This window comes from Engystomops pustulosus, chromosome 5, assembly GCF_040894005.1.
Source record: "Engystomops pustulosus chromosome 5, aEngPut4.maternal, whole genome shotgun sequence".
In the NCBI taxonomy this organism is placed as follows: domain Eukaryota; kingdom Metazoa; phylum Chordata; class Amphibia; order Anura; family Leptodactylidae; genus Engystomops; species Engystomops pustulosus.
Window position 1 is genome coordinate 86401524 of NC_092415.1, and position 27597 is coordinate 86429120.

General features: G+C 37.3%; 1 protein-coding gene across 1 annotated transcript in view; it reads right to left on the bottom strand.

The window, feature by feature from the left end:
• LOC140133023 (uncharacterized) overlaps nucleotides 1-27597 on the bottom strand; it is a 137184-nt gene that overhangs the window by 104683 nt on the left and 4904 nt on the right. Inside the window, exons 2-5 of the mRNA XM_072152567.1 lie at nucleotides 24634-24897; nucleotides 23981-24188; nucleotides 20362-20666; nucleotides 7629-7714 (exon numbers count right to left, since the gene is read on the bottom strand). Of these exons, the coding sequence (XP_072008668.1) occupies nucleotides 7629-7685 (57 nt within the window). The 5' untranslated portion in view covers nucleotides 7686-7714; nucleotides 20362-20666; nucleotides 23981-24188; nucleotides 24634-24897. The remainder of the gene's footprint in view (nucleotides 1-7628; nucleotides 7715-20361; nucleotides 20667-23980; nucleotides 24189-24633; nucleotides 24898-27597) is intronic.

A 27597-nucleotide genomic window follows, 5' to 3' on the forward strand; every position in this document is an offset into this window, starting at 1 on the left:
GCATTCCTGTGGAGTTCCCGTGTTCCTGTGGCGTTTCTGAGGCAGTCCTGTACTCCTGTGGCGGTCCTGTACTCCTGTGGTGGTCCTGTGTTCCTGTGACGATCCTGTGTTCCTGTGCCGGTACTGTGTTCCTGTGGCAGTCCTGTGTTCCCGTGGCGGTCCTGATCTCCTGTGGTGATCCTGTATCCTGCCTACCCGAGGTCCTGCCTACCCGAGGTCCTGCCTTCCTGAGGTCCTGCCTTCCCTGCCACTGCCGGCCTAGTCGCACCCGTGGAGTGACCTGGTGGCTCCCATCACAACAAGACCATCCCGCTTTGCGGCTGGCTCTGGCGAGAGACTCCACTCCCGGGTTGCGACTAGTACCATCATTCCCCATGGTAGTCCAGGGAGTCCACTGAATTTAGCCTCAAGAGACTCTCCCACACCCCCGTGCGTGACAATATGGCAGATTAATGAAATTGAATGTGAATGCTGAGATGAGACTACCCCTTTAAGGTAGTTGTTTTTATTGCTTTCACTGTGTTGCCTAAATGACACAAGCATTTAATTATTTGGGTTAGTGTAATCACAGAAGTAATTTTTAACTTTGTTATGTTTTAAAACCTACATAGAATTCCCCACACTGCCATATGCTGACACTAATAACTTTTTTTTATACTTTAGTGTACAAAGATGTGTAATATATAGTCTGTTGCAGGACGAGTTGCAACATCCCTGCCAATGCGCATGGCAGAGGAGTATTTGCGAATAAGCCCCTTGTACCTTTCAGTACATATAGAGGTAATTATGCAGCGGTAGATACTGCCTGGATAGGCAAGGATTAATCTTATTCAATGTTATCATCCAATAATGTTCCACCTTTGTAACTGGAATGTAATTGAAGATTGAGATCACCTGACCAGGGATTAACAAAATCCTTAGTCAAGGGAGGAGTTAGCTCTCTTTAGGCCCAGCTACTGACAGAGGAGCATCCCTTCAGAGCACAAGCTCTTGCTACAGGCCTCCTATCAACTACACTAAGTGATTAGAGTCAGCGTGTGCCTCACACCTCTAGTGAGCTCACACAGAATAACCCGGATTAGAGCTGCAGCTTCCAGCATTGGACACAGTTACATCCCAGCCTGCATCTGCATCCAGGCTGGTGACCAAACTCCTGAGGTTCACTCTCCAAGATCACTTCCCAGTCAGAACACCATCTGTACAGAATTGTTTGGTCTGTTGCTGCTGTTGGTTCGAATAAAGAACTGTAAGTTATTTTTGCACAACATTGCCTCCATCTGGTCCCTGCTACTGCTGTATCACCATCACGGGCTCCCTCATCTATCACCCAGGGACACATACAGTACTACAGACTCTAAGGGTTGCCCCAAGGAGAACCAGTACCACAGCCTCTCCCTCATCTAATTTTTCGCACACACCACCCGCTGGAGACCTGTAGGAAAACCCCTTCGGTCCCCATACCAAGCACCGTGACTCTAGTGTGCCTAGGACGCAACCGCCAGCCACTCCGGTATTCCTACAGGCCCCAAGAGAAAAGGCTAGGCCCCGGTGGGGGATGTTGCACAGTTATGTCTTCAACTATTTTGGACACTGTGCTCCCTTTTGATCACTTTGTTATTCATTTATTATAAAATTTTCTGTGGGTGTTAAAATGTTGAAACATTGGTGTTTTAGACATTTGGTAATTTTCTGTGAATTTTTCTGTGAAAATTACTTTTATATCTTGATAGATCAGAATAGAGATACTTAATATAGTTATGATTTTGTTTTCTTATCTCTAGGAAAAGCTGGGTGAATTCTTCTCTGCAGGGTGCCATATGGACAGTTGAATGATAGGCCTGGGAGCCTCTGAAAGGTTCACAATTGTCGTGACAACCAATTGCTGATCAAAAATGACCTCATGCTATTTAATTACCACTGTTGAGCCTCTTAAAAATATAATACAGCAGACACCCATCCCGAATGCAGAGGACCCTTAAAAGAACACCTACCTTGAGAATGCTGTAGTTACACTGATGCAGAAATATTTTGTTTAATCTCTGATCTGATGGGGTTTTGTTCAAAAAACAATGATGAAATTTAGGACCTTGGGAAAGCTGGGTTGCATCCTGGCAGCCGTTCATAAACACGTTACATGGAGCTTCCTGAACTGTCCAGATAGGACTAATCTAGCTGAGCTGGATGACTTAGCACAGCACCATCATAGCACAGCACAGCACTGGGGGATGGTGCAGTGATTGATTACTTCTGCCTGTCAGGGACAACTCATTCTCTGAAGCAGTGCATAATTAGGGTAAGATTATTTCATTTAATATAATATATGATATGATTTTAAAACCATAGTGGATATATGTGCTTTTACCAGGATAGTTTGTTTGTATGCTATTCTTATAGTATCATAGTATCATAGTATCATAGTATATAAGGCTGGAAGGAGACGCAAGTCCATCAAGTCCAACCTTCAAGAATTAAATAAATGTTTTATCCACATAACCTGTGATATTTTTTCTCTCCAGAAAGTCATCCAGGCCTCTCTTGAACATGTACATAGAGTCCGCCATAACAACCTCCTGCGGCAGAGAGTTCCATAGTCTCACTGCTCTTACAGTAAAGAACCTTTGTCTATGGTGATGGTAGAATCGCCTCTCCTCTAGGCGTAGAGGATGCCCCCTTGTTCTGGTCACAGGCCTAGGTATAAAAAGATCTTTGGAGAGATCCTTGTACTGTCCGTTCAGGTATTTGTACATTGTAATGAGGTCTCCCCTCAGTCGTCTTTTTTCTAAACTGAATAATCCCAAATTTTGTAATCTGTCATTGTATTCTAGTCCCCCCATTCCCCTAATAATCCTGGTTGCTCTCCTCTGCACCCGTTCCAGCTCTACTATATCCTTTTTATATACTGGTGCCCAAAACTGTACACAATATTCCATGTGTGGTCTGACCAGGGATTTGTATAAGGGCAGAACTATGTCTTTATCATGAGAATCTATTCCTCTCTTGATACATCCCATTATTTTATTTGCTTTAGCAGCAGCCGCCTGGCTCTGGTCACTAAAATTAAGTTTACCATCCACCAATACGCCCAAGTCCTTTTCAGCTTCAGTTTTACTAAGTAATTGACCGTTTAGAACATAATTATACTTTTTGTTTCCATGGCCCAAGTGCATAACTTTATATTTATCTACATTAAACCTCATCAACCATTTCTCTGCCCATCCCTCAAGCTTCCACAAATCCCTCTGTAATGCTAAACTATCGACCTCAGTATTTATTACTTTACACAGCTTAGTATCATCTGCAAATATTGAAACTTGACTGTGTAAACCCACTACAAGGTCATTAATAAAAATATTAAAAAGAAGTGGCCCCAATACTGACCCCTGTGGCACTCCACTGGTAACATCAACCCAATCTGAGAATGTGCCATTAATGACCACCCTCTGTTTTCTATCACTAAGCCAATTACTTACCCAGATACACAGATTTTCTCCTACTCCCAGCAGTCTCATTTTATATACCAACCTTTTATGTGGCACGGTGTCAAATGCCTTTGAAAAGTCCAGATATACAACATCCACAGCGTCCCCCAGATCCAGTCTTGAACTTACCTCCTCGTAGAAACCAATCAGATTAGTCTGACAGGACCGATCTCTCATAAACCCATGCTGACGCTGGGTTATAAGGTTGTGCACAGTGAGATACTCCAGGATAGCATCTCTAATAAACCCCTCAAATATTTTCCCCACCACAGCAGTTAGACTTACGGGTCTGTAGTTTCCAGGATCGCTATTTGATCCTTTTTTGTATATTGGTACCACATTTGCTATGCGCCATTCCTGTGGAACATAACCAGTCCTCAGTGAATCTTCAAATATTAAAAATAACGGTCTGTCTATCACCGTACATAATTCATGCAGAACCCGGGGGTGTATGCCATCTGGCCCAGGTGATTTATCTATCTTAGTGGATGCGAGGCGGCGCCGTACCTCTTCCTGGGTTAAACTGTTGACATTATAAAAAGAATTTACATTATTCCTCATTGTGTCTTCCACCAGGGGATTTTCCTGGGTAAAAACAGTTGAGAAGGCGACATTCAGTAGATTGGCCCTTTCCTCATCTCCTTCCACCATGACCCCCATGTTATTTCTAAGGGGACCCACACTCTCTGTTTTTAGTTTCTTATCATTTATATACTTGAAAAATAATTTGGGATTATTTTTGCTCTCCCTGGCAATATTTCTCTCAGTCTCTATTTTTGCGGCCTTTATCTGCTTTTTACAGGATTTTTTTTTCTCTCTATAATCCTGTAATGCCTCATCGCTACCTTCACGTTTTAGCACCTTAAACGCTTTATCTTTCTCGCTTATTGCTTTCCTTACAAGACTAGTTAGCCACATAGGCTTTTTCTTGTTCCTTTTATGCTTTTTCCCATAAGGTATGTGTTTCTCACAGGACTTTTTCAGAATATATGAGAAAAAGTCCCATTTTTGGGGGGGGCTTTTGTCTTTGAGAGCATTATCCCAGTCTATGCCTTTAAGTTCTTCCCTTAGTTGATGAAAATTTGCCCTCCTGAAGTTTAGAGTGTTGGTTGCCCCTTCACTAACGTGCTTAGTAAAGCGTAATACAAAATCAATGATATTATGATCACTATTCCCCAGGTTCCCCCCAACCTGTAGTTTTGATACCCTATCAGGTCTGTTGGTAAGGATAAGGTCCAGCAGTGCCCCCCCTCTTGTTGGCTCCAGGACTAGTTGCGACAGGTAATTGTCTTTTGTTGTTGACAAGAACCTGCTACCTTTGAAGGACCTGCAGGTTTCTGCCCCCCAGTCAATATCTGGGTAATTGAAGTCCCCCATGATAAGTACTTCACCATGCTTTGAAGCCGCATCCATTTCACTTATCAGCATTTCCTCTGCTGCCTCCATTATATTTGGAGCCTTATAACAAACCCCTAGTAATATTTTATTATTCTTTTTCCCTCCTCTTATCTCCACCCATAGGGACTCCACATTTGCGTTACTGATGTCATCTCGCAGGACGGGCTTGAGGCAAGAATTCACATATAAACAAACCCCTCCCCCTTTTTTATTTATACGATCCTTTCTAAAAAGACTATAACCATCTATAGTAACAGCCCAGTCATAGCTACTGTCCAGCCATGTCTCGCTGATACCCACTATATCATATTTCCGTTCCAACATCAAGAGTTCCAGTTCCTCCATTTTGTTTGTGAGGCTTCTGGCATTTGTGTACATACACTTTATATGGTTTTCCCTGTCCGTATTCCTTTTGTCCTTATTCCCCAATCTCATTCCAGCCCCCCTTCCTCCCCCATGGACTATGGCTCTTCCCAGCTCTCTATGTACACCGTCTATTTGCCCTGCACAAGTGTAGTTGCCCTCCCCCCAGGTCTCTAGTTTAAACACTCCTCCAACCTTCTAGCCATTTTTTCCCCTAAAACAGCAGCCCCCTCCCCATTGAGGTGCAGCCCATCCCTACTGTAGAGCCTGTAGCCCACAGAAAAGTCAGCCCAGTTCTCCATGAACCCAAACCCCTCCTTCCTACATCAACTTTTGAGCCACTTATTTACCTCCTTGATCTCCCGCTGCCTTTCTGGTGTGGCACGTGGTACAGGCAGTATCTCGGAGAAAATTACCTTTGAGGTCCTTGCCCTGAGCTTATGGCCTAAATCTCTGAAATCATTTTTAAGGACCTTCCACCTACCTGTTACTTTGTCATTAGTGCCAATGTGGACCATGACCGCTGGTTCCTCACCAGCCCCTCCCAGTAATCCATCAACCCGATCCGCAACATGCCGAACCCGAGCACCCGGCAAACAACACACTGTTCGGTATGCACGGTCTTTGTGACAGATTGCCCTGTGTGTTCCCCTAATAATCGAATCTGGTAATAATCGAATAGTGGTTGGCCAACTTCAGAATAAAATATAAAAATTATCCCCACTTTACTAAAAACTTATTATTTATTCTCCGGTTCTATTTTCGGTTGATTGAAGCACTTGCTTGTCTTATTTTTTGGGGTCCCTGGTATTGGAGAAGATAGCTCCTGGGTATCCTGGTCGCCCTACTGATTTGGTTTTCAATAAGCATAGGATGGTATCCCTGATGTCTTCCACCCTCTTCCCTGTACAAAGCATGCCTAGAAAACTCCCATAGTTTCAGCCCCTGTTATCATGAATGGCAAAAAGTCATACATTTCGCCATCTGGTTTGAATGAGTAAAAAAAGCTAATGGGTGGAACAGTAGTATTTGACTAGCTATGTTGTAAATTATTAGATTTTGGCTTCATAAAGGGTATCTCTTGAAGTCAGATGTCTTTTAATTCATGTATGCTGATTTGCATAGCAAGCTTTAGGGCTTCACAGACACATCAAGGGTTAACTGGAACTTTTTTCATTTGTATTATAAATGAATAAAATAAATCCTAGGGTCTGGTGCAACACATTCCATGTGGTGAGGCATCTTTAAGATAGGACTTTAAAATGAAAAAAAAAAAACAAACAAATGAAACTAAATTCATTGTGGGAATACATAATAGTAATAATAATACTGCTGAAGATTATAGTAGCTGATGATTAAAGTAATTTTAATAGCAGTAATATTATAATCATCATAGTGAAAATGGAAATTTCTTGCCAGGTAGAACAAATATATGGATAGTGGCTACGGAACCAGAATTTGGGCAAAAACAGGTATTTTAAGTTCAGGTATGGCCAAAATTAAGTGGGTTTGTTCAACCCTATGTATAAATAACAATATTTCTATTTATTTTACATCATTAGGAAACATTTATGAAAAGAAGGGTGTATTTTGAAGCAATAATCACCAAAAGAAATAAAAGAATATTATGTAGGTCAGAACAACTATGTACTTCATGAGAAGAAAAAATAAGTATTCAGAAAGAGGCATCTTCAATAGGCAAAATTATATTTATTCAGAAATCTGAATGGAAAGACTTACTAAATAGTTAATATGAAGTATCCAATAAAAGAATAAATGTATCTGAAATAAAAATATCTAATGTAAAAACAGCCTTAAATGGTCCCACAAATGTGAAAACAGATAAACTGAAAAATACATAAAAAGAAAGAATCAGGAAAAGCACTGTGCAGAGAAGAGAACATAAATCAACTAGTGTATCTCTGCTTCCATAAATTGTTGAAATTTTTTAACTCTTCAGTTTCTACTGTGTTCTAAATAAAATGGAACATAGGTGGTAGCTAAGGTCATTGATTTTCCACATTCTTTAAGTTTGTTATCAGAACAGGTTGAGGTTATATGTATAGCCTCTAAACTGTAACAGCAGAGCCAAATCAGCAAAGAAAATAATTATCCAATTACCACTTCAAAGCCTGTCAGAAAGGTATGGACTTTGATTAATTTAGCTGAAGTGTTCAGCAGCTACAGAAAAGGCGTGTTCGGAGCAATAAAAGGTTTAGCAGTATTGCTGATCTCACAAAATGTCAGTTGCTTTGACTTGTCAAGCACATCAAAACTACCTTTGAAGCCCAAAATACCAACTGCCAGGAAATGCATGTTAGAAATTTTTGTTGTAGTGTATGAAAGAGATTGTTGTACACAGTATGATGCGTTAAGTGTTATTGTTACCTTTTTGTCTATATCAAAGTCTTCTTTCGATGTAAGGGCACTGGTTTGCTTATCCATGAGTGGAACTATTTTATTACGAGGAACTCCTGTCAAGGCATAAAAATAATAAAAATAGCATCATAAGCTGCCCTAGAAAGAAGCACATAAAAGCTAAGAATTCTGTTAATATATTAAAATCTCATGGCAAGAGTTCACAAAGTGCAAAGCTGCATAAATGAATGTTGTTTTGTAGCATTTTATTGTGTTTTTTCTTTTGCCTTGTTTTGCTTTGGGTGAATATTGAATTTGTTCATTGACATCGCACTTCACCATTTAACAAAATAATAGTAAGTAATAATCCTGTACATGTCGAGCATAAAAAGTTTTGAAGATTATACATATTGTATGTTTAAGTGTTTTTTTTCTACTATGTAAAATTCAAAGAGATTACACTGACTGACACAAAAGCAATGAAAAAGTTTTAAAATCTCAGTATTAAATTTAATTTAGCCCAATGGAGATATAGTGACTAAAGAATGTAATACCATAAAGGTCCAGATGGAAGAGTCCACTGGAAGATGGAAGAATTCCAGCAAACGGCCAAACTTGAATACTAGTTAAAAAGTGTGAACTTTATTCTTAATGTTTAAAAGCAACAGAAGTCAAATACACTGGTTGATACGTTTTCAATCACACTGATTCTTACACATATGAGTAAGAATTAGTATGATTTAAAATGCGTCAGTAGTGAAACACTTGTGTTGCTTTTTACCATAGCTAACTGAAGTTAATCTTAGGCCAGTTTTACACAACCATACATTAAAATCTATTATATAAAATGCACAAATGTTGACAAGCTAAAATGTAGCTATGCTAGGGCTATGTGAAAATGGACTAATGAACTATTATTTGAAGAGTAATTAGTCTAAATGAGTATGAACATGAAAACAGGTCAAATTTAATGAATCTGGAATAACCGGCAATGACATACCGTATGGTTTGTAATTCATAAAAGGTGCTCTTAGAAGTGTTTAAATATAAACATATTATGAATAATGCAAATTATTTAAGAAGTATGCAAAGTAAAGAAAGTATAGATAATTCTTCATAAACAATTCCAAACTTTGAGGAAATCTTTATTAGCTTGTATTCCTGATTACAATTTTATTTCTTCTTATTACATTAAGCCGATTTATGTAGGATTCTTAAATCTAATAACTGATTAAACATGCCCTAGAACACTTTGTAGGTATGTCAGAAAAATAATCTCAATATTAACAGTTTTAATAATGCATGCAGAACACTAGAAAAAGGCTTGTCAAAATATCTTACTGTCAGAAGAAAACATATATTTGGGGACTACTTTGTTTTGCATGTGGCAATGGATTTAATTTGTTATGTGAAGAAATTATATTTGCATGATGACTGCACACACTTGAAGAAGGAGAATAAAAACACTCTATTTTCTGCAATCATTGCTTTTACAAACTGGGTCACTTAATGACTGTTCAAAAGGGGCCCAAACAATCAGGCATTAGATATACACCAACAACTTGAACATGAGTGAGATAACACTCAAAGAGATATGCAAGTAACAAGGAAATACTTTATTAAGAATATGCAAAATAAATAAATATACAATAAAGGCAATCACAGGACAGACAACAATGAATTAAAACTATGCATGGCAAAACAAATGGCTAGACATGAGCCACAAGGTAGGTGAAAGAGTCATACAGAATACCTTCAAACATCATAGCACTGTGATGCAAGACTAAAAGGCATTAGACAGCAAGCATGCAAAAACTGAAACCATGACAATCAATAAATACCATACCAACAGAGACCACACATAGAGATACCCCGACACGTGTTTCGCAAAAAGTGCATGCGGGATCACGCACTCAATGATGTGTGTGTGCGCCTGCACCGGAAAGCATAGTGTTGCCGGGACGAGCAGCCCGCGACATGCTATTGGTTAGAATACCCGGCGAGGATCTAAAAGACCATAATGCAGGATCATGCATTAACTAGTAAATGTGTGCCCCTGCGCTGGAAAACAAAGTGTGTCGCTGGATAAGGCAATCTGAGCGACAGTAGTCTTTGAAATAACTGGTAAGGATATGAAAGTGCATAGTACAACATCCATAATAGTCCGAGGGATATAAAGTGCATAAGACATAATTGCAAATTACAGAGGTATGGTCGTAAAGTGCATAGTATGATGGATCCACCAATTATGTATAAGGTGAAGGCATATAAAAACACAATAAAAAGATAAAGTACAAGCCTAAAATGTGTGATACATCGCAGTAAATAATCAATGCAGTGTATACATCAAAACTGCACCTAAGGCAGAGACAGGGTCCAAAGGGGCCCCCTCATCCATACCTTTCAGTCCCCCTACCCCCTTTTTTATCCCACCCTTCACGAGTGTTTCACTGGGGTTTGCACTGCACTGTGTGTTCACTTTTTGCATCCTTTCACATGTATCTATATTTTAAGAATTTGTCTTTGGACCCTGTCTCTGCCTCTGTAATTTTTAGGTCAATTTTGCAATTATGTCTTATGCACTTTATATCCCTCGGACTGTTATGGATGTTGCACTCTGCACTTTCATATCCTTACCAGTTATTTCAAAGACTACTGTCGCTCGGATTGCCTGATCCAGCGACACACTTTGTTTTCCAGCGCAGGCACACACATTTACTAGTTAATGCGTGATCCCGCATTATGCTCTTTTAGATCCTCGCCAGTTATTCTAACCAATAGCATGTCGCGGGCCGCTCGTCCCGGCGACACTCTGCTTTCCGGTGCAGGCACACACACACATCATTGAGTGCGTGATCCCACGAGATCTCGGACCTCCGCGCATGCGCGGTGTCCTGACGTGCCGTAGCCGGCGACACGTCACTCTGGATCGCGTGTGTCGACACTCCACTGGTCAGGTACCATTGGGTATTAATAAGCTATTTGATCCACATGTGTATACACCTCTTATCCCCTGTGATTGGTCTTCTAGCTATTTAAATAAGCCCAAGTTCCTTTCCCCTGCACTCCCCTTGATAAAGCACTTTTTGCGAAACACGTATTTATTGATTGTCATGGTTTCAGTTTTTGCATGCTTGCTGTCTAATGCCTTTTAGTCTTGCATCACAGTGCTATGATGTTTTAAGGTATCCTGTATGACTCTTTCACCTACCTTGTGGCTCATGTCTAGCCATTTATTTTGCCATGCATAGTTTTAATTCATTGTTGTCTGTCCTGTGATTGCCTTTATTGTATATTTATTTATTTTGCATATTCTTAATAAAGTATTTCTTTGTTACTTGCATATCTCTTTGAGTGTTATCTCACTCATGTTCAAGTTGTTGGTGTATATGACAACTATAAATAAAACAGGATTTGTCTTTGAATCTGCCAGTTTAAAAATTGTTTATTGTGTAAGTTACTTTGTAGCTTTATGTAGAATGCTGTAATGGTAGGACACAGACAAGGACAATGAGCCCTGGCACTGAGGCCCCCAATCTGTCCCTACCTACTTATTGGATCCCCCCTAAATGGAGGCCAATAACTGGGCGACATTCCCTCTCTAGATAAGGAGTGAGCATGTAACAATACAGACAAACAAACACAATAAGGCAAGGTATACAATCCGATTCAGCAACAGCGGGGAATAACAATAACCAAATCATAATCCAAATACAGTAGTCGAGACACAGGCAAGAAATCAGTAACCAGAAATAGAGAATGCAAGAGAAGCTAGTGAACACAGTAAGATAGCAGTTTAACCAGCAAGGTCTAATGGGAGTAGGCCGGTATATAAGGTAGTTCCCAGACACGCCTCCAGCAGCACACTGGAGGAACTGTCAATCAGGCTATAACCCTTGCTGGGCAGGGCTGAAATGCAAGGAGCAGGGTGTGGCTCAATAAATCCAAGCCACAGTTCATACACAAATTAACACCACCTATTCTGCCAACTGCGGATAGTGCAACGTTTTGGCATGGACGTTACAAATATCCTACATTTAGAAATACAGTAAAAGAACTAAAGATAAGAACTAGGCAGCTCTGTAAAGGTCAATGTTTTTTTTTAAAATGTGATAGTCTAATCAAAAAGAAAAACATATATGACTGACCTTTGGGGTAAAATTGAGTCCAACTTGTGTTAAATTGAACACAACTCACTACAGAGTAAAACTGGGTATACACTTTAGATAGCACTCACTGTGGAGAGGATAATAAGGTGACTTGTGATAGACTGTAGTCTAATCTGCTTACAGAGCAATAGGGAAATATGCTCTAGGTATGGTAAGGATTAAAGATCCTGTCCTTATCTGTATGAAGTGGATGGATCTCAGAAAGCTTTCAAACATAACTACATTTTCAAAAAAATTTTGAAGTGGTAATACATTTTGTAATAATTTCAAAGTGCAGATAACTATCATAAACTTTGTAAAGTAATATAATCCTGTACGCTTCTTTTCCTGGCATTAATGACCAGGGCATTTTTAGCGAATTTTCTACTTATTGGTTTAAGGGCCATAACTTCCTTTTTTGTGTAATACCTTAAATATTTTTATCACATAGGAATAGGTAAAAATAAAAAAAATGTTAAAGAAACTTATTTATATTTGTTTGGGCAGGTTAAAGTTACAAAAACTGAAGAAAAAGATAGTTTTTTTGTTATTTATTAGTAATACAGCCCTCTGTGGGGAGAAATGCCTGATCAGAGCTGTACAGCTCTGACTAACCCTTACAGACCTAGTGATCACATGACCTCTGCATGGCGGCTTCAGCGCTATGCAGTAAAGAAAGGAGGAGGCTGAATCAGTAATAAACTGCTTCTGCCATCTACCTAGGGTCTTCAGCTGTGTCTGACATGGACCTACTCCCACAAATAGAAGAAAACTGCAGAAATGTTGAAAGACACCTCTACAGACTCGAGACCCACGTCTGCTGACATCTTATATCAGTGGGCAGTTGGGATCAAGTGTTCTCTAAAACAGTTTTGGCACCACTGACAACTGATCAGATGAGAACCTGATAATGGGGACAGTCTAATCACTTCAGTGAGCTGAATCATAAAGGGAAATACGCTCTAGGTGTGGAAAGAGTTCACTTTTTTATCAGATGGACAGATGCTCACTAGATGCAAACAAGCATAAACATGGCAAAAAGAAGCTGCTTTCCTTAATGAAGTATGTTTAAAAGTGTACTATTATCACATGCTCTATCAATTCTAGAAAAAAAACATTTGTACATTTATCCACTATCTGCAAGACAGGAGATAATTAAAAATGGCAAAGTATGAATAGTCCCAAAAAGAGGCAGACCACTAGGTTGACAATTCTTTGGAATGTGTATTCCTTTCCTCAAGGAGGTCAGATTTGGCCACCACTATCTAGCAGTCTAAACAAGAAGCCCTGGAGTTGGAGAGAGAAATTGGACAAGTTTGGGGCTCTGCGTCAAGACCAGGAGGTTGTGCAAGCCATGTCTGACTGATAGTAGGCCGATAGGCAATGTTGGGAAGGACTCCAGGAGCTCAGTAAGGTGAGGCTATGAGGGCGTGTTAGCCCTATATGACCTCCTTGATCCTTTTCCAGCATGGCCTGGCGCCAGACCCCAGTCACAACAGAACTTCTGCCAGGAAATTTCTGTCAAAAAGTACCGAAGGAGGACGGTGCCATTCATGAATGTCTGATGCCCTTCATGGATGTCTGCAAAAAGCCATGGCCTGGTGCCAGGCCATGCAAGAAAGTGCTACAGGAGGTCCATTTAGGCCTCTACTACCTCCTGGTTTTGATACAAATGTTGTTTTAGAATGAACCCCTTTAACTAACAAAACAACATAAATTAAAGATACTTTATAAAATAAATCACAATTCTAAAAGACACATCACTCCTTCTTCTGTGATGGTTACACTATTTCTAATTAACAATTCTATCAAATACCCTGTGTGAGCAAGAAACAGAAGGGTAGGAATCAAGATTTACTACAAGCTGTACATTCAGTAAAATGCTAACATCTGGTCTACATCTCATACCTGTACATGCTTGTTTTGTATTTTATCACGGGAGTTTCCAATTTGTGTCATGTTGATTTAATGCTGTCTTTGACACACCCTGTACTGTTAGGACACTGCTAGTCTCAATCACTATTTAGTGACATCTTTTTGTGTTTTTTTCACTACAAAGAGTAAGTTTATAGTTTCAGGTGTTTTAACAGTACAACCTCTGGTTTGAGCACAGCAACAATACTTATTTTTTATAAAGTTTAGTCATTTCCCTGTTTGTTTTTTTGGCACTTTTGAAATGAAGGTGTAAGTTATGGATTCCTTTAAAAATGTTAAGAATTCAAAATATTGCAAATATTACTTTAAGTTTAAGATTTAGTTTGTGAAACCTATATAATAAAACAATGGCTTGCTTGTAATACAATATATTTAAAGCAAATAAAAGACCAGTGGACGTGTATATATTGGTAGTAAATGCACACTAAAACACTGATCTTAATGATGACTTTTGCTTTGTTTACTAAGTTTTGTAACAAATTTTTGTAATGAACTTTAACCTTAACTAAAGAATAAATACAAATCAAAGTGTAATATTTTACTGAAAAACAGGACCCCATACTACCATGAGTCTTGGGGCACATGTACCTTTGTTTGGCTTGTTCTTCTGGTTTTGTGCAGAAGTCCACCAGGATGTAGTTTTCTGTAGTGTTTCCTGACTTATCACTCTACTGCTGATGTGAAATTTGTGGCTTTTTGAACAAAAGTTGCAAAAATGACACAAATTTGGCACAAATACTAACTGCTCTTGCTAGGCTAGAGTAAATAGCTTAGAGCTGTTCGCGGCTTTTGGGGAACTAATTCACTTAAGACCTAAACTCAGATGCATTAAAAGGGCAAAACTTCTAAGATACATCTGACCAGCAGAAAAGAAGAAAAAGTAAAAAATAAAGCCAGTAGCACAAAGTCAATACAAAGGTATGTGCACATTTGTGCATACATGTGCGTGATACATGTGTGTTTCTGTCTTTCTCATCTCCTTCCACAAGCCATAACTTTTAGATTTTTTCATTTACAAAGCTATATGTTGGCTTATTATATGCAAGATACATTTTAATTTCTAGTGTCATCATTTCATATTCTGTGCCATGTACTGGAAGCCAGAAAAAAATTCCAAAGGTGTGTTTGGCAAAAAAAACAGTTGCGCCATATTCTGATGGACTTTATTTGTAGGGCTTTCAATGTGTGGTCAAGAGGACACCTCATTGTTCTTTTTAGGAACAGTATGATCACAGTATTACCAAATTTACATCTTTTCGTAATGTCTCAATACCATCGACATATTCTGTGGCAATTTGGACATTTAGGAGCTATTAACTATGTTTTCTTACATCTTGTCATGTCTTCTCACATCAGGAGGGTCCATCTATGCAAAATCAGCCCAAAAGCACAGCAAAGACAACTAAGAGGTCACAAAACACCTCCAAAAACAACATCCAAAGAACTGCAGGCATCACTTGCCTCAGTTAAGGCCAGTGTTCATGACTCTATCATAATAAAGAGACTGGGTAAAAATGGCCTGCATGGTAGAATTCCAAGACTAAAACCATTGCTGAGCCAAAACCTCCCACAAAGCCTTGTTTCAGTTTTACCAGAAAACATCTTGTTGATCACCAACACTTTTGGGAGAAGACTCTTTGGACTGACAAGACAAAAGTTTAATTATTTGGAAGGTGTAAGTCCCATTACTTCTGGCATAGAAGCAACACTGCATTTTAGAAAAGGGATATCATAACAGTAAAACATGGCAGTGTTATTGTGGTGGTCTGGGCCTGTGCATTTAAAGTCCTGACCTTAATCAGATTTAGACGGTGTTGCATGTGTTGTTAATTCTCAGAAACCCTCCAAAGATGAGTGGGCCAAAAATCCTCCAGAGCATTCTAAAAGACTCATTGGCAGTTTTTCTTCCAAGTGCAAACAGCTAAGCTTTGCCCAACCACTTATTTAAAAAATGTGTACCCTCTCCATGTGTCAAACTTTTCCTCCATGCATTATGAAATGTGGTTGTGAAATCAACATCAAAGAAAGTTGTCCCAGCACTGTGGTGAAAACTTTAACTGCTTTACTAAGCATATTTAAAAACACTGTCCTATGTAAAAAAGCAATGCAATCTGTCTAGTTTTAGTGTGCACTTTCTTTGCTCCACATTATCTAATAGTAGTGCACACACTTAGTTGATCAGTTTTCAGGATCTACACACAGTTACACTTATTTTTCTTGGTGCACTTTGCTTCATGCTGTTACAAAATTATTTTGTTAATAATTTTTATCTATCTCAGTAATAAATGTGGTGTGAACTAGGAACACACATCACCACGCCCCTTTAGGTGCACAGTTTTAAATACAAGCAAATTGTGCCACATGAATACAAAAATACATATGTAAGCTTCAAAGACACATTTTTTTCATGGAAACGTGGACAAAAAACTGGCACCGACACAATTATAAATCTGGGCCATTCTAACCAAAATACAAAAGCTACAAGTAACGGCAAAATCTGCCAAAGTGGCAGGAAGGGGGGCAAATACAGTTTCAAACCTCTGTAGCTGGTTCAAAAGAAAAACTGAAAAAAAAGAAAGAAATCTATACATGCGACTAGGTAAGTAATCTCAATCAATTTTATTAGCAATTTGCAGGATTAAAAGAACACAAAAATAAGACAATTACATTCCTTTATCTCCCTAGTGCTAACTAATCAGGCACATCAATGAAATACTAAGTTTTGTTCAACTTTGCTGAAGGGTGATAAAGTCCCAATTTATTGTGAAAATCTGAAAATGGGCCCAAACAAGTCACAAGTATAAGAGAATAAAAGAAAAAACTAAATTAAATGACCCCCAACTTTAGTATTCTATTTTTCACTGATGGTGCATGCATGCATCAAATTTTTATCATTGCTAGAGATGAGCAGACCAGAACTTTCCATTCGGGCTTGAGGTTCGTGTGCGCACCAAGCAACCCAGACATATTGCTGGCATGGCTACAGAACAGCATATACGGCATATAAACGCCCCTATAAACTAGCCCTTTTTCCTTTGGCCAATCACAGCTTGGCTGGTAGCTGAGGACATTAATTTGCCAGAATGCCTGCTCAGCATCCAATCTCGCAATATGTCCAGGTCATGCAAGGTGCACCTGAACCCGAATGGGATGTTTGTGTGCGCTCATCTCTACTCAGACACCATAAGGGACAGTATTAACAACAAAAATCTATTATTCCCATATTTAATTTTAGCTGTATTATGGAGATTTTAATTATTACTGGCAAATGTATGTAAGTATATGCCTAGAAGCTACATGTATTTGTATATCTGGCTGAAGGGAAGCCTGGTCTTTCAAGTGATCCAATAAAGGTTTAAACTACTAAAACATAAATATATATTCAATTATTTTAAATGCAATAGTACAAAATATAATTTCAATAACATAATACTAGAAAAAAATAGGATTACACAAGAGGCGCTAATGCTAAGAAATATAGGATTAAAGCAAGAGGCGCAAACAAAGATTCCATTCTAACATTCTATTTTTTTACACAAAAATGAAAATATACAAATAAAGTTCATTTTGTTTTAAATCCAAATGCCATTTTTGCATGAGAACGAACACTGGTGTTTTTTATTCTGTAATTTAAATGTTAAGCTGCCAGATGTGTGTCTCATGCTTCAAGAGTTGAAGCTTTGCATTATTTAGCATATTAAGATTCACAGAATTTAAAAAAGGGTTCCTTTATTGCCTGGAGGTTCTAATTAAGTAAACCTCAGCCTGATCCATGTAAAGCTTGCAATATGAAAGTATTCTCTTTTCTTCCTTCAGTCAGGCAGAGTGATATAATAAAGTGATACAATAAATATGAAAAATCCATAGATGATATAATTTTTCTTTTGCTTCAGGAATTAAACCTATCAGTTATTCCTAGAATATTTTAATAGCGAATAGCAATCAGAAACGCAGAAAAGTCGACGGCTTTCTTTTTTAATTGTAGCAATCTGCAACAAATGATTCATCATTTTTACTCATGAGCACAAGAATAGAAAACATGATCTGTAAAACTGACGGCGGTGCAGTTGCAATTCTTTGTTAAAATGACTTGAAAAGTAGAAAATTGCCTTTCCATCAAAAAACGAGTCTTCGAAAAAGTTTATATGGCAAGAGTCATAGCAAATCGAGTGAATTTCTGTATACAGGGATAATAAATCATATCAAGAATACAGGGCAGTTCTTTAGCCTTTTCAGAAAATGTCAAAGGTGTCAAGTTTGTCCAGTCACACTTTAATGAGCAAAGACTCAGTTCAAGCATTGAAGTCAGCCTACATATACCGCAATTTCATTTACTGTACAACCTAATGGAAAGCAAACCTTTATATTATTCGTTCTGATTGTGTATTTTTACACTATGTAATCTTTCTCTTTGCAGATAGATAGTCAAATGGATAATATACTTAAGTCAACATGTTTAAAGTAAGTTTTTAAGTTTAAAGGCTGAAATGATGCAAGCCAAAACTGGACAAGTATCACTGGATGTCATACTTTGACAAAGCAAATGGTAGATGACATGTGGTATTCAGTCATCAGTACCTACTGTAGGAGGTGACCTCTCCACTGAGAACAGTGGCACACAGCCGCACACACAGAAAAAGATACAGCATGCTATAACTTTTCCTTGTGTACAGCGCTGAACGTTGCTACCCGTTTACTGCCGCCGGGCCACCATTGCCCTCTATGGCGACATATATTCAGCCTCATATACATTCCTCCAGGCGGCCATGTGAATGTACCCTTAGAATGGATTTGCATTTATTTACCTAACAAATCCAGCTGTTTAGACTATAGTTAGTTGTTGAGACCTAAAAGTTGCAAACAATGTGCAAAAGCTTGCCTAGTCTTGAATGGACTTGGCTGAAAGAAACAGGACAACAGCTTTATTACTTTTTCATTACTTTTTCAACTTAAAAAAAATGCAGAGAACACACCAGACAAACATTTTATCATAACAACGAGAAGCTCTAACTAACATTAAAAAAACAAAAAAACCCAAAACAGCCAAAGAGAAACTAGAGTGACTGAAAAGCTAGAATGAGAAAAGATAAATCTCCCCTTATGTTTTACAGTTTGCCCATGTTCACCCCAACAATGGGTACGTAAGCATTAGAAACAAACAGACAGCTTTTGCTGATTTCCCAAGTATCTGGGAACAACATAATATCCTATCTGTATACCCAGTTACAAAAATGGCAATTTTCATGACTCAATGATAGATACCATATTGTCTGTATCATGATGAATAGATTCTTAAAGGAAAACTATCTGCACTTTCATTCCAAAAGCTATATAATTAGCAAGCCGGAGAGTGGTGACGAGCTGCGGGCTGCCAATTATGCATGCCTCTTGCACCTCCCTCTCCCAGCATGGAGGTGATGACACCTCCCTCTCCCATGCTTCTTGAGTAGACAAAAACTGTTTTATTCAGGGAACACATTTTAAGGGAAACACATATACCTAATGAAGTTGGCTTGATTGGAGCAACCCTTCAATAGCATGTAAAGGGGTTTCCATTTGCATCCATATGAATTTTCACTTTTCTTTCAAAGATGAATCCTTTCATATATATGGCAGGGTGCTCTACTTGAATAACTATATATGTTTTACCCAACCCACCAGAGGATATTTTATTGGTTATACAACAGTCTGAAAATGAATCATATTTCTAGATATGCACTTGATTATTAAAGGCAACTTAAATGCAACACTGTATCCTCTATGTGACTCATTTACTTACCAATCAGTATTCTCCTATAGGTGGCCTGTCCAAGTTGCCCCTAAGTTGTCTTGAGAGAACACTATCTAATGGATATGGACAATTCCTTTCATTTGGTCAAATTTTGCCCATGCTCCAGTGTCAATATAACCACCTCACAAGTGTCCATAAGGATGTCTAAATTAAACACTTTTGAATATTGAAAGAAAAAACATCTTTTTTTGTATGAACTCAGCTAAAAGAAGTTAAAAATGTTCTGAACATTAACAAAGCTACCATCGGAATAAGTAGAGGTAAACATCACACAGGAATAGTAGGTTGATGAATAAGCTTCAAAATAGAAAGACAACTACGTATACATCAGCAATGAAGACAGTCGAAGAAACTAGGGTGATTAAAATTAAGGCCATAGCCAAGGCCTTCCATGAATATAACACCGTACTATGCAACATTCAACAGAGAGACACCTCAAGATGTGACCTCCAGATTTGAATAAATAATGAATTAACTCCCTAGTTGTATGAATTTAATCAGGAGAGATTAGAGCAACTACTAACCCTTATCATGTTGGCGGGAATTCGGCAGATACCGTATTTTTTGCACTATAAGACGCACTTTTTATCAAGAAAAAATCTTGACAATCTTCACATGGAAGCCTAAATCTGGGGTGTGTCCTATAGTAAGAAGCGTCTTATAGTCCAAAAAATACCATAATTAAGTTTTGATTAATGATTTATTAGTACAAAAATTTAGATTTATAGTGTTCTGTAAAATATTTTTCTATGAATTTCTTGCTGGTCAAGAAGAATTTTATACATTAGTCCATATAGTTGTCTAATTACACTGCACCCAAGTGACCACTTTTGCCTGGAGCCTCTTGGTTTGTATAATAAAGTCCATACTTAATCTGTATAATTTTTACCTTTCTTGCATATTTTGCTTCGTATATGTTTCACTGTACTTTCTTTAGATGTCTCTTCCACCTTAACCAAAAAAAAATTAAAACAATTATGTTTAGAATACCGTGTACAACAAAAGAGATAAAATGCAAGTGCCAGACCTGTATAATTTGTGTCAAACTTGTCTGTTGTAGTTTGGTTTTAGATTCCTTTAGAATATTCCTTTCTTTCCCTTTCATTGCATTCAACTGTGCTCCCATACCACTCATAGAGCTGGGAATAAGTTCCTTGTGAACATTAGGTTCTTTTTGAGAGGCCAAGGGTTGTCCTGTGAAGGAAATGACAAGCTGTGAAATGTAAAAAGAACAATTCCTTCCACATGTTTCAGTACTTAAAGAGCACTAAGAAACTTGTCAAGCAGAATCACTTTGAATGCACCATGCCCAGGTACTTCAGCCTTGTCAAACCTAATTTAGAACTGAGTGTAACACATAAGAGGACAAGAAACGTTGCAAACAGTCTTTGGCAAATTTCAATATTGAACCATGCTTGGAAATTAAAGAGCTATCCCATCTGGAATTGCTTTTCAGAATGCTTAATCCCCTGTGTATTGTAATTAGGATTCCCAAGCTTCAAATACAATAAAGCACAAGCTCCTCCATTTTGAAAATGTTTTTGTTGGGTACGTGGTCAAAGAGGAGCTCATAGTCATACCAAAAACAGATCACAAGTGATTATGGATATAATTGGAATAATTGGATTAGCTAACTTTCAAATGCTTCAAAAATATTTAATGCAGTTTTCTGTTTTTTCATGTGCTAGAACTATGGTTCCAAAACTTTATGAAGGTTGGAGTAACTTTTTAGTCCAATATTTTCTTTGCCCTACACCTCCTAATTATATTGTTATTAAATTCATATTTGTCATATATTGTAGTTTTTACAAATAGACCATGACCCCTGCTGATGCCTGCTAGAGGCAAAACCTGCTAGGAGAGTCTGTTAGTGAGCAACAGACTGGAAATTGTGAGAAAAATTGGAGTGTAACAGTTTCCTGGTCAGGCAGTATTGCTGACTCTATCATCATGAACTATGAACTACTATTAACTTACTCTGAAGAACCTTTGCAGCAGTATCTCACTAGATAGCCAGATCTAAATAAGAAGTATCATTACATTGGGTAGCCAATCATTTTAGATACTCATATCTGAGTCACAGGAACCGTTCCATATACTAAGCCCCCCTCCTCTCCTCCCACTCCTTTATCCCAGGTACCAACTTGTGTATTTAATAATCCCTGTGAGATATCTCAGACATTTTTGAAAGATAGTCCCAATATCACTGATTTTACTTTGTTACATAATAAAAGTTTAATTTTAATTTGGCACAGATGTGTATATAATATAGGGGTATCACTAGGTTACAATACCAGAGCAACCATTTGGATTATATCATATTCTACTTTTCAACTTTTCAGTAGAATATGTGAATATTGGACAGGAAATGAGGAATTGATGTAGGTGGCCACTATTCCAAGTCCAGCTGCCATGGGAATGCTACTAAAAGAGAGTGAAAATTACAGTATGCCAACTAGAAGCTGAAATAGATTTACTCTATGAATTACACTTTCATTGCAAGTTATAATAAATTTATCTACCTTGTTTATCCTTCACCTTCCAACCCAAACACTATAAAACTTTTTACTAATTTGCATGATTGACAGAAAATTAATACTGGCATACGGTACAAAATTTGCATATTGGGGGCCACAAGCAGGGGAATGTGATTCTGTGTTTACAGTCTGAAATCATTGATATCAATAGAAAATTATGGCCAGAAATAGAATGTGGTCTGTAATTCGTGGTGCCGGTCAGCATGGTAGCAGTCAAGACCAATAGAACTCAATGAGGCTGCAATTTAACGGCAAAGGAAAATGGCTAGGTTCACGGCCAAAATACATGGCACAGGGCACCTTTTTTAAGGAACATAATACTTTGCCTTTGAGTTCAAGATAACAATATGTAATATACCAATATAATTTTTACATTCTCACTAATAATGCATGTATTTTAGTATAATGCAATATTTTCTCTTCTGTTAATGTCTCTGATACAATGATTACAGTAAGTACGAGAGCTAGATCCTTTTATGGCCTCCTAAGATACTGTACTCTATATGTAATTTTGAAAGCAACAGAAACATTTTTTTTTCATTGAACTGCTGAAGCAATGATTTCAACTGTGTCTTCAACTCCCTCAGGGTTCCCTCCTCTAATTGTAAATAGCCGGAAAGTCATCAAGCAAGCATTTAATAAACTTTTAATTTGAAATGGATTACCACATGTTGTGTTTGTTTACCCATTATTAAATCTCTCAGCTACATATCATTGGTAAAATCGGCATAGCTTTTGCTTATATATTACAAAACAAACACATGGGGGATATTAAGCTGCTGTCAAAATATATTTAGAAACCTAATGAAACTAATACATGGAGAGGTTGAATCATTTTATACAAGATATATATACATTGTTGTTAAAATTGTTCAATAAGAAAATTGCATATGCTTTATGTTAATTGACCTTGCACAGTTAATCTCAAACAATTTGCCCAGCACTCATGACATGCATAAAGCATCTTCAAAGTGAATGTTCACTTCCAGCCAGGATGTCATTATATAGGGCAGGCATCCAAATGTTTTATTAAGAACACTGCAGCAAATTACTGCGGTAGTCACTTGACTATATTTTGGTAAAATGTACATGGTAGACATTAGAGAAAATTAGCAATTATTTTTTTTTTAACTTGGGAATATAGATGCTTATAAATCTTTTTGCGACCACCTTATGGTCTCACTAAAAGGTGATAATTGAAAGGCAATAACACTGATCAAAGGTAAAGGAAGCAAATGTTAACCTAAAGTAAAAGGCAGAATAAAAAGCTATGGAGTTAATTGGAGACTGTTATGAGCTATTATATCTATGGCTTTAAGGGAATGTCTACAAGGGACATATTTACTGCTACATGGATGTGGCAGCAATTGTGAATGGATTGTGAAGCAAAGTTGCAAATAAATATTGAATTCAACCTATCGTATATGGTAAAGTCTGTGGTATAAATCTACAGCACAACGCAACTTACTCCTTTGGAGCATTTGGATGATATTTGTACTTGATCCTATTTATACTTGATATTTATATTTGATCCTATAATACACTGCAGATATTCCACAAACAATTGAAAAATCCATATGGGATATCTTCATAAATATAAAAAGAAAATATAGAGAATTGTAGCACAGGAAGTATTTCACAAGAGCAATAAATGATACCAAATGGACATGTCATAAGAGGAATGGTACAATATAGAAATCCAAGAAGAAAATACTCCAAAATTATCAATAAACCAGGAATACATGTAAGATGAGGAGTCTTCTTGAAGAACCAATGGAATAACAGAAAGACAAATCTGTTATCAATGACATGTTGATTTCTTCTGGGCTGTTTGTTACATGGGTTAAAAATAAAAAGCATTGTAAAAAAAGGTGAAATATAAATTAAATAAATTAGCTGGTTTACATTTTATGGCTATAGATATTCTATTAACATGGACTTCTACTTATAAGCCATTCTAGAATACTGTACCATGAGAATAAGTGAAAAATAAACGTGATTGTGCATTCTGGCTTTGGATTGACTTTTTACAATCACTTCGTCTTGATGGATTTTGCAGGTCTTCCTGTGTCCCTCTATTCTTATTATCATAGTTGGAATATGTAAGAAATTCTTGAGGTAGCTGGACAAATGTGTCATATTCAGGCTGTTCATTTGTATACAATGGAAGTTTTATAACCTAAAGTAGATATAAAATGTGATCAAATAGAATAAGAAAATATTATTTATTCTTTATTTTTGTAGGCAATAAATATAATATATGATTATCAGATTGTGAAATATGTTCATTACTTTTATATTCTTAGAATAGGGCTACAATGAAGACCTTGTTGAGTGTTGAGCTGGGAGAGTAGATTGTGTTATATCCCCATGCTCTATAAAGATAACAACTATGGCAGCTTTCTCTGGTAAGACATATGTTATTTGCCCACTAATTGCCTTTCTGCTTGTCTAGAGCACTCTTCCTCTCTTATATATTCTTACTAATATAAAATGTAATATTTAATGAATTGCATCGTGTAAAGTAAATTTTCATATGCAAATATTGGTGTAAAGTTGGCTCAATTCGTTTCTATGTTTGTATAATCGAACTAATTGCACATTAGTCTATAAAGTATGATTACCTGAAAATATAAATTACACAGCCAGTTATCCAAATCAGCCATGATGAGATCCTCAATTTTGGTGAAGCGATCAATCCTGGATTCATAATGTCCTCTTAAAAACGGGCACCTGAATTTCCCTTCTAGGATATTCAAGTTGTTATCACAGAGCGGGAAGATCCCCCATCCCACTGCTCGATCAATGTAAGTCTCTTTTCCACGAAGCAGGTACAGTTCAAAGAGCAAAGTCATTCCAGACTTTATTTTCTTTTCAGTGGGCAGCAGCTATCAATGTAAAGAGGAAAATGTTATTCAGTAATTAATGCAAGATGAGAGCTTCATCCGCATCTATCCAGCTCTAAAATTATTAAAGTACAGAGCCACACACATCAAAGAAAGCTAAAAATGCATTTCTGTCATAGGTTCAAATATTACTTGTGACATTCACTCTAATTTTATCATTCTTTATATCTCAGACTTCTATAGTTTCTTCATGCGCCCTTTCATTTAGTAACAGTTTTAGAAGAGCAAAACTTGATTTACTTTCAAGACATAAGGATGGAATTAATAAAGTTATAAGGCCGTACCCCATAATGAATGAAGCTTATACAAAGATAAGAAAGAATAAGCATGTTTGGTTCATTGTTGAGACTCATTTATGCCACATTCCTGTAGAAGCATAACTGGGGAGAAAGTTCCCACAAGACTGTATTATAGACATTATGACAATGCTGTAATTGAATGCAGATTTATTACTGACTAAACAGAAGCTGCCATTAAACTAGTAACCGTATCTGATTTCATTTATGATGGTTTTTTCAAAGCTACTTGAAAAACAATCAAAGAATTACATAGAAATTAGATGTACAACACAAAATCAAGCGGACAGGGATAGGCCTAGGGTGGGTGCAGTAGGGGGAAGGGATCCAGCTTATGGAAGACCATTCCTCTTCCATAAGTTTTTTTGCCTCTCAACTTTCTACATTATCCATAATCTTATTGTATAAGACTGAAATCATTCTTCTAAACCTTTCATCAAAGTCATATTACTATAAAGTGTCCTATATTTCACAACTATATGGATTGGGTGCAACAAGTGGCAACATTACTCTTTCATTACTCTCACTTTTGGTGAATTTAGGGAAACTTTTCTAATATTTTGTGGCTTTACCAGTCATAAGGCCAGCTTGATCACACTCCTAATTTAAAACTATCTCTGCCAATCTACCTGACACAAAAAGTCTTTAGCTGATCTTAAGAAGCATTTGTTTTGTTAATTTGTTTGTGTTCTGCTTCTGCCTTGTTGCCTACTTACTTTCTGTCTAAAATCTTTCCATTCCTCCCTCTGAGCTACAGTTCCTACAAAGTTTCTGCTCCAATTCTATAAAAACACAGTGTATTTGGCACTTATTAAAATCATTTCCATTCTCAGACAGATGCTGACTTACAGAAAATAACCTCTTAGGAAGTGGCGGTCTCATCATCTTTCAAAAATGAATACCTCAGGTCATGTTAATCAATTTCTGATATATGTAGTTTGCAGAAAGCACTTCTGGGAAAGGAAATGTGGGCATGACTAATAGTGACAAGCATATGAATCCCATTCTCCATACATTTTAGAACTGGTCCATTCTAGGAGACTTTCCCTTCTGAAGTATTAAAGAGGCCTTAAATAAAAAAATAAAATCAAGCACTTTTCTTCTTCTTCCTTAAAGCATAAAAATTGAATCACATTAATTTTGAAAGAATGCTATATTTTAAACTCAAAGATGAAATAGCTGTACACCTAGTGACTACATGATAAGTGTTCTAAAAACTGCAAGAAAGGGCAGTAAATTTTTCACAGCATGTTCACATCATTTATAATATAATAAATATGTAGTGCCCTTTATATAGTGAATAATGGAGCAACGGCATGATTTACATAGTGGACCCTCATTAATTTTAAAATCTGAGTTTTTGTTTCTCATTAAAATTGTATCAAAAAGTAAAATAGTGCTTCAGACTCTCTAAATAGTGATAATATCATTAACATGGCTGTATATATGTATTATAGACAGGTATATCAATAATAATATACATAAGCACATAATGGCAGTTTATTTAGTCATGGTTTCTTTGTAAGGACACATTGCTAACCAATCAGACACCAGAATTTGTGATGCTGGTTCTAAAAGGTTATATAAAAAAGATTTGTCACCTTCCTTTACATTTTGCTTATAGTAAATAATTTATTCCATGTGAAATTCTGAAGAATCTGTTCTGTATTACTGCATTGTAGAAAGCCAGCAGTAAATCTACGGTCACATTGTAGAAGGGAGTGATCTCTTACCATAGTTGTATGTTGTTAACCCATATGATGTTGGGAATGGTCATCTGAGGGCCTGAGGGCCTCATAGCAGTCCAAATGATTTTCTAGATGTTAGAATTTTCTGACCCAAGGACCTTGCTCTTGGGATAAAGGAGTATTACCATTTTATACCGTTATAAAATATTAGTGGGTCCAAAGTCCAGGAGTGAGGTGTTCCAGTCACCAGATGAAGAGACTGATATTCATTCTTCAGCACAATGAAAAAAATGTGAAAAATCTAATAATATTTTTTTCAGTCATATTTGATGCTATTTTCTCTTACGTTACAAGCACAGCTTTAAAAAATATTAAGACATATTCTCTTTGTATTCCAGGAGCTACGACATATCTCCTCCTCACCACCTACTATTCTATTTAGTTCCAGAGGACCGGTAACATATTACTTGTGGGGTAGAAATGAATATAGTAGGGCAAGAGTTGTTTGTGTTTTAATTTTTATATCATTCACTATGCAGTTACGTTAATTACCGTATATATAATTACCTTGAGTATAAGCCGACCCACGTATAAGCCGAGGCCCCTAATTTTACCACAAAAACCTGGGAAAACCTATTGACTCGAGTATAAGCCGAGGGTGGGAAATGCATTGGTCACAGCCTCCCCAGTATATAGCC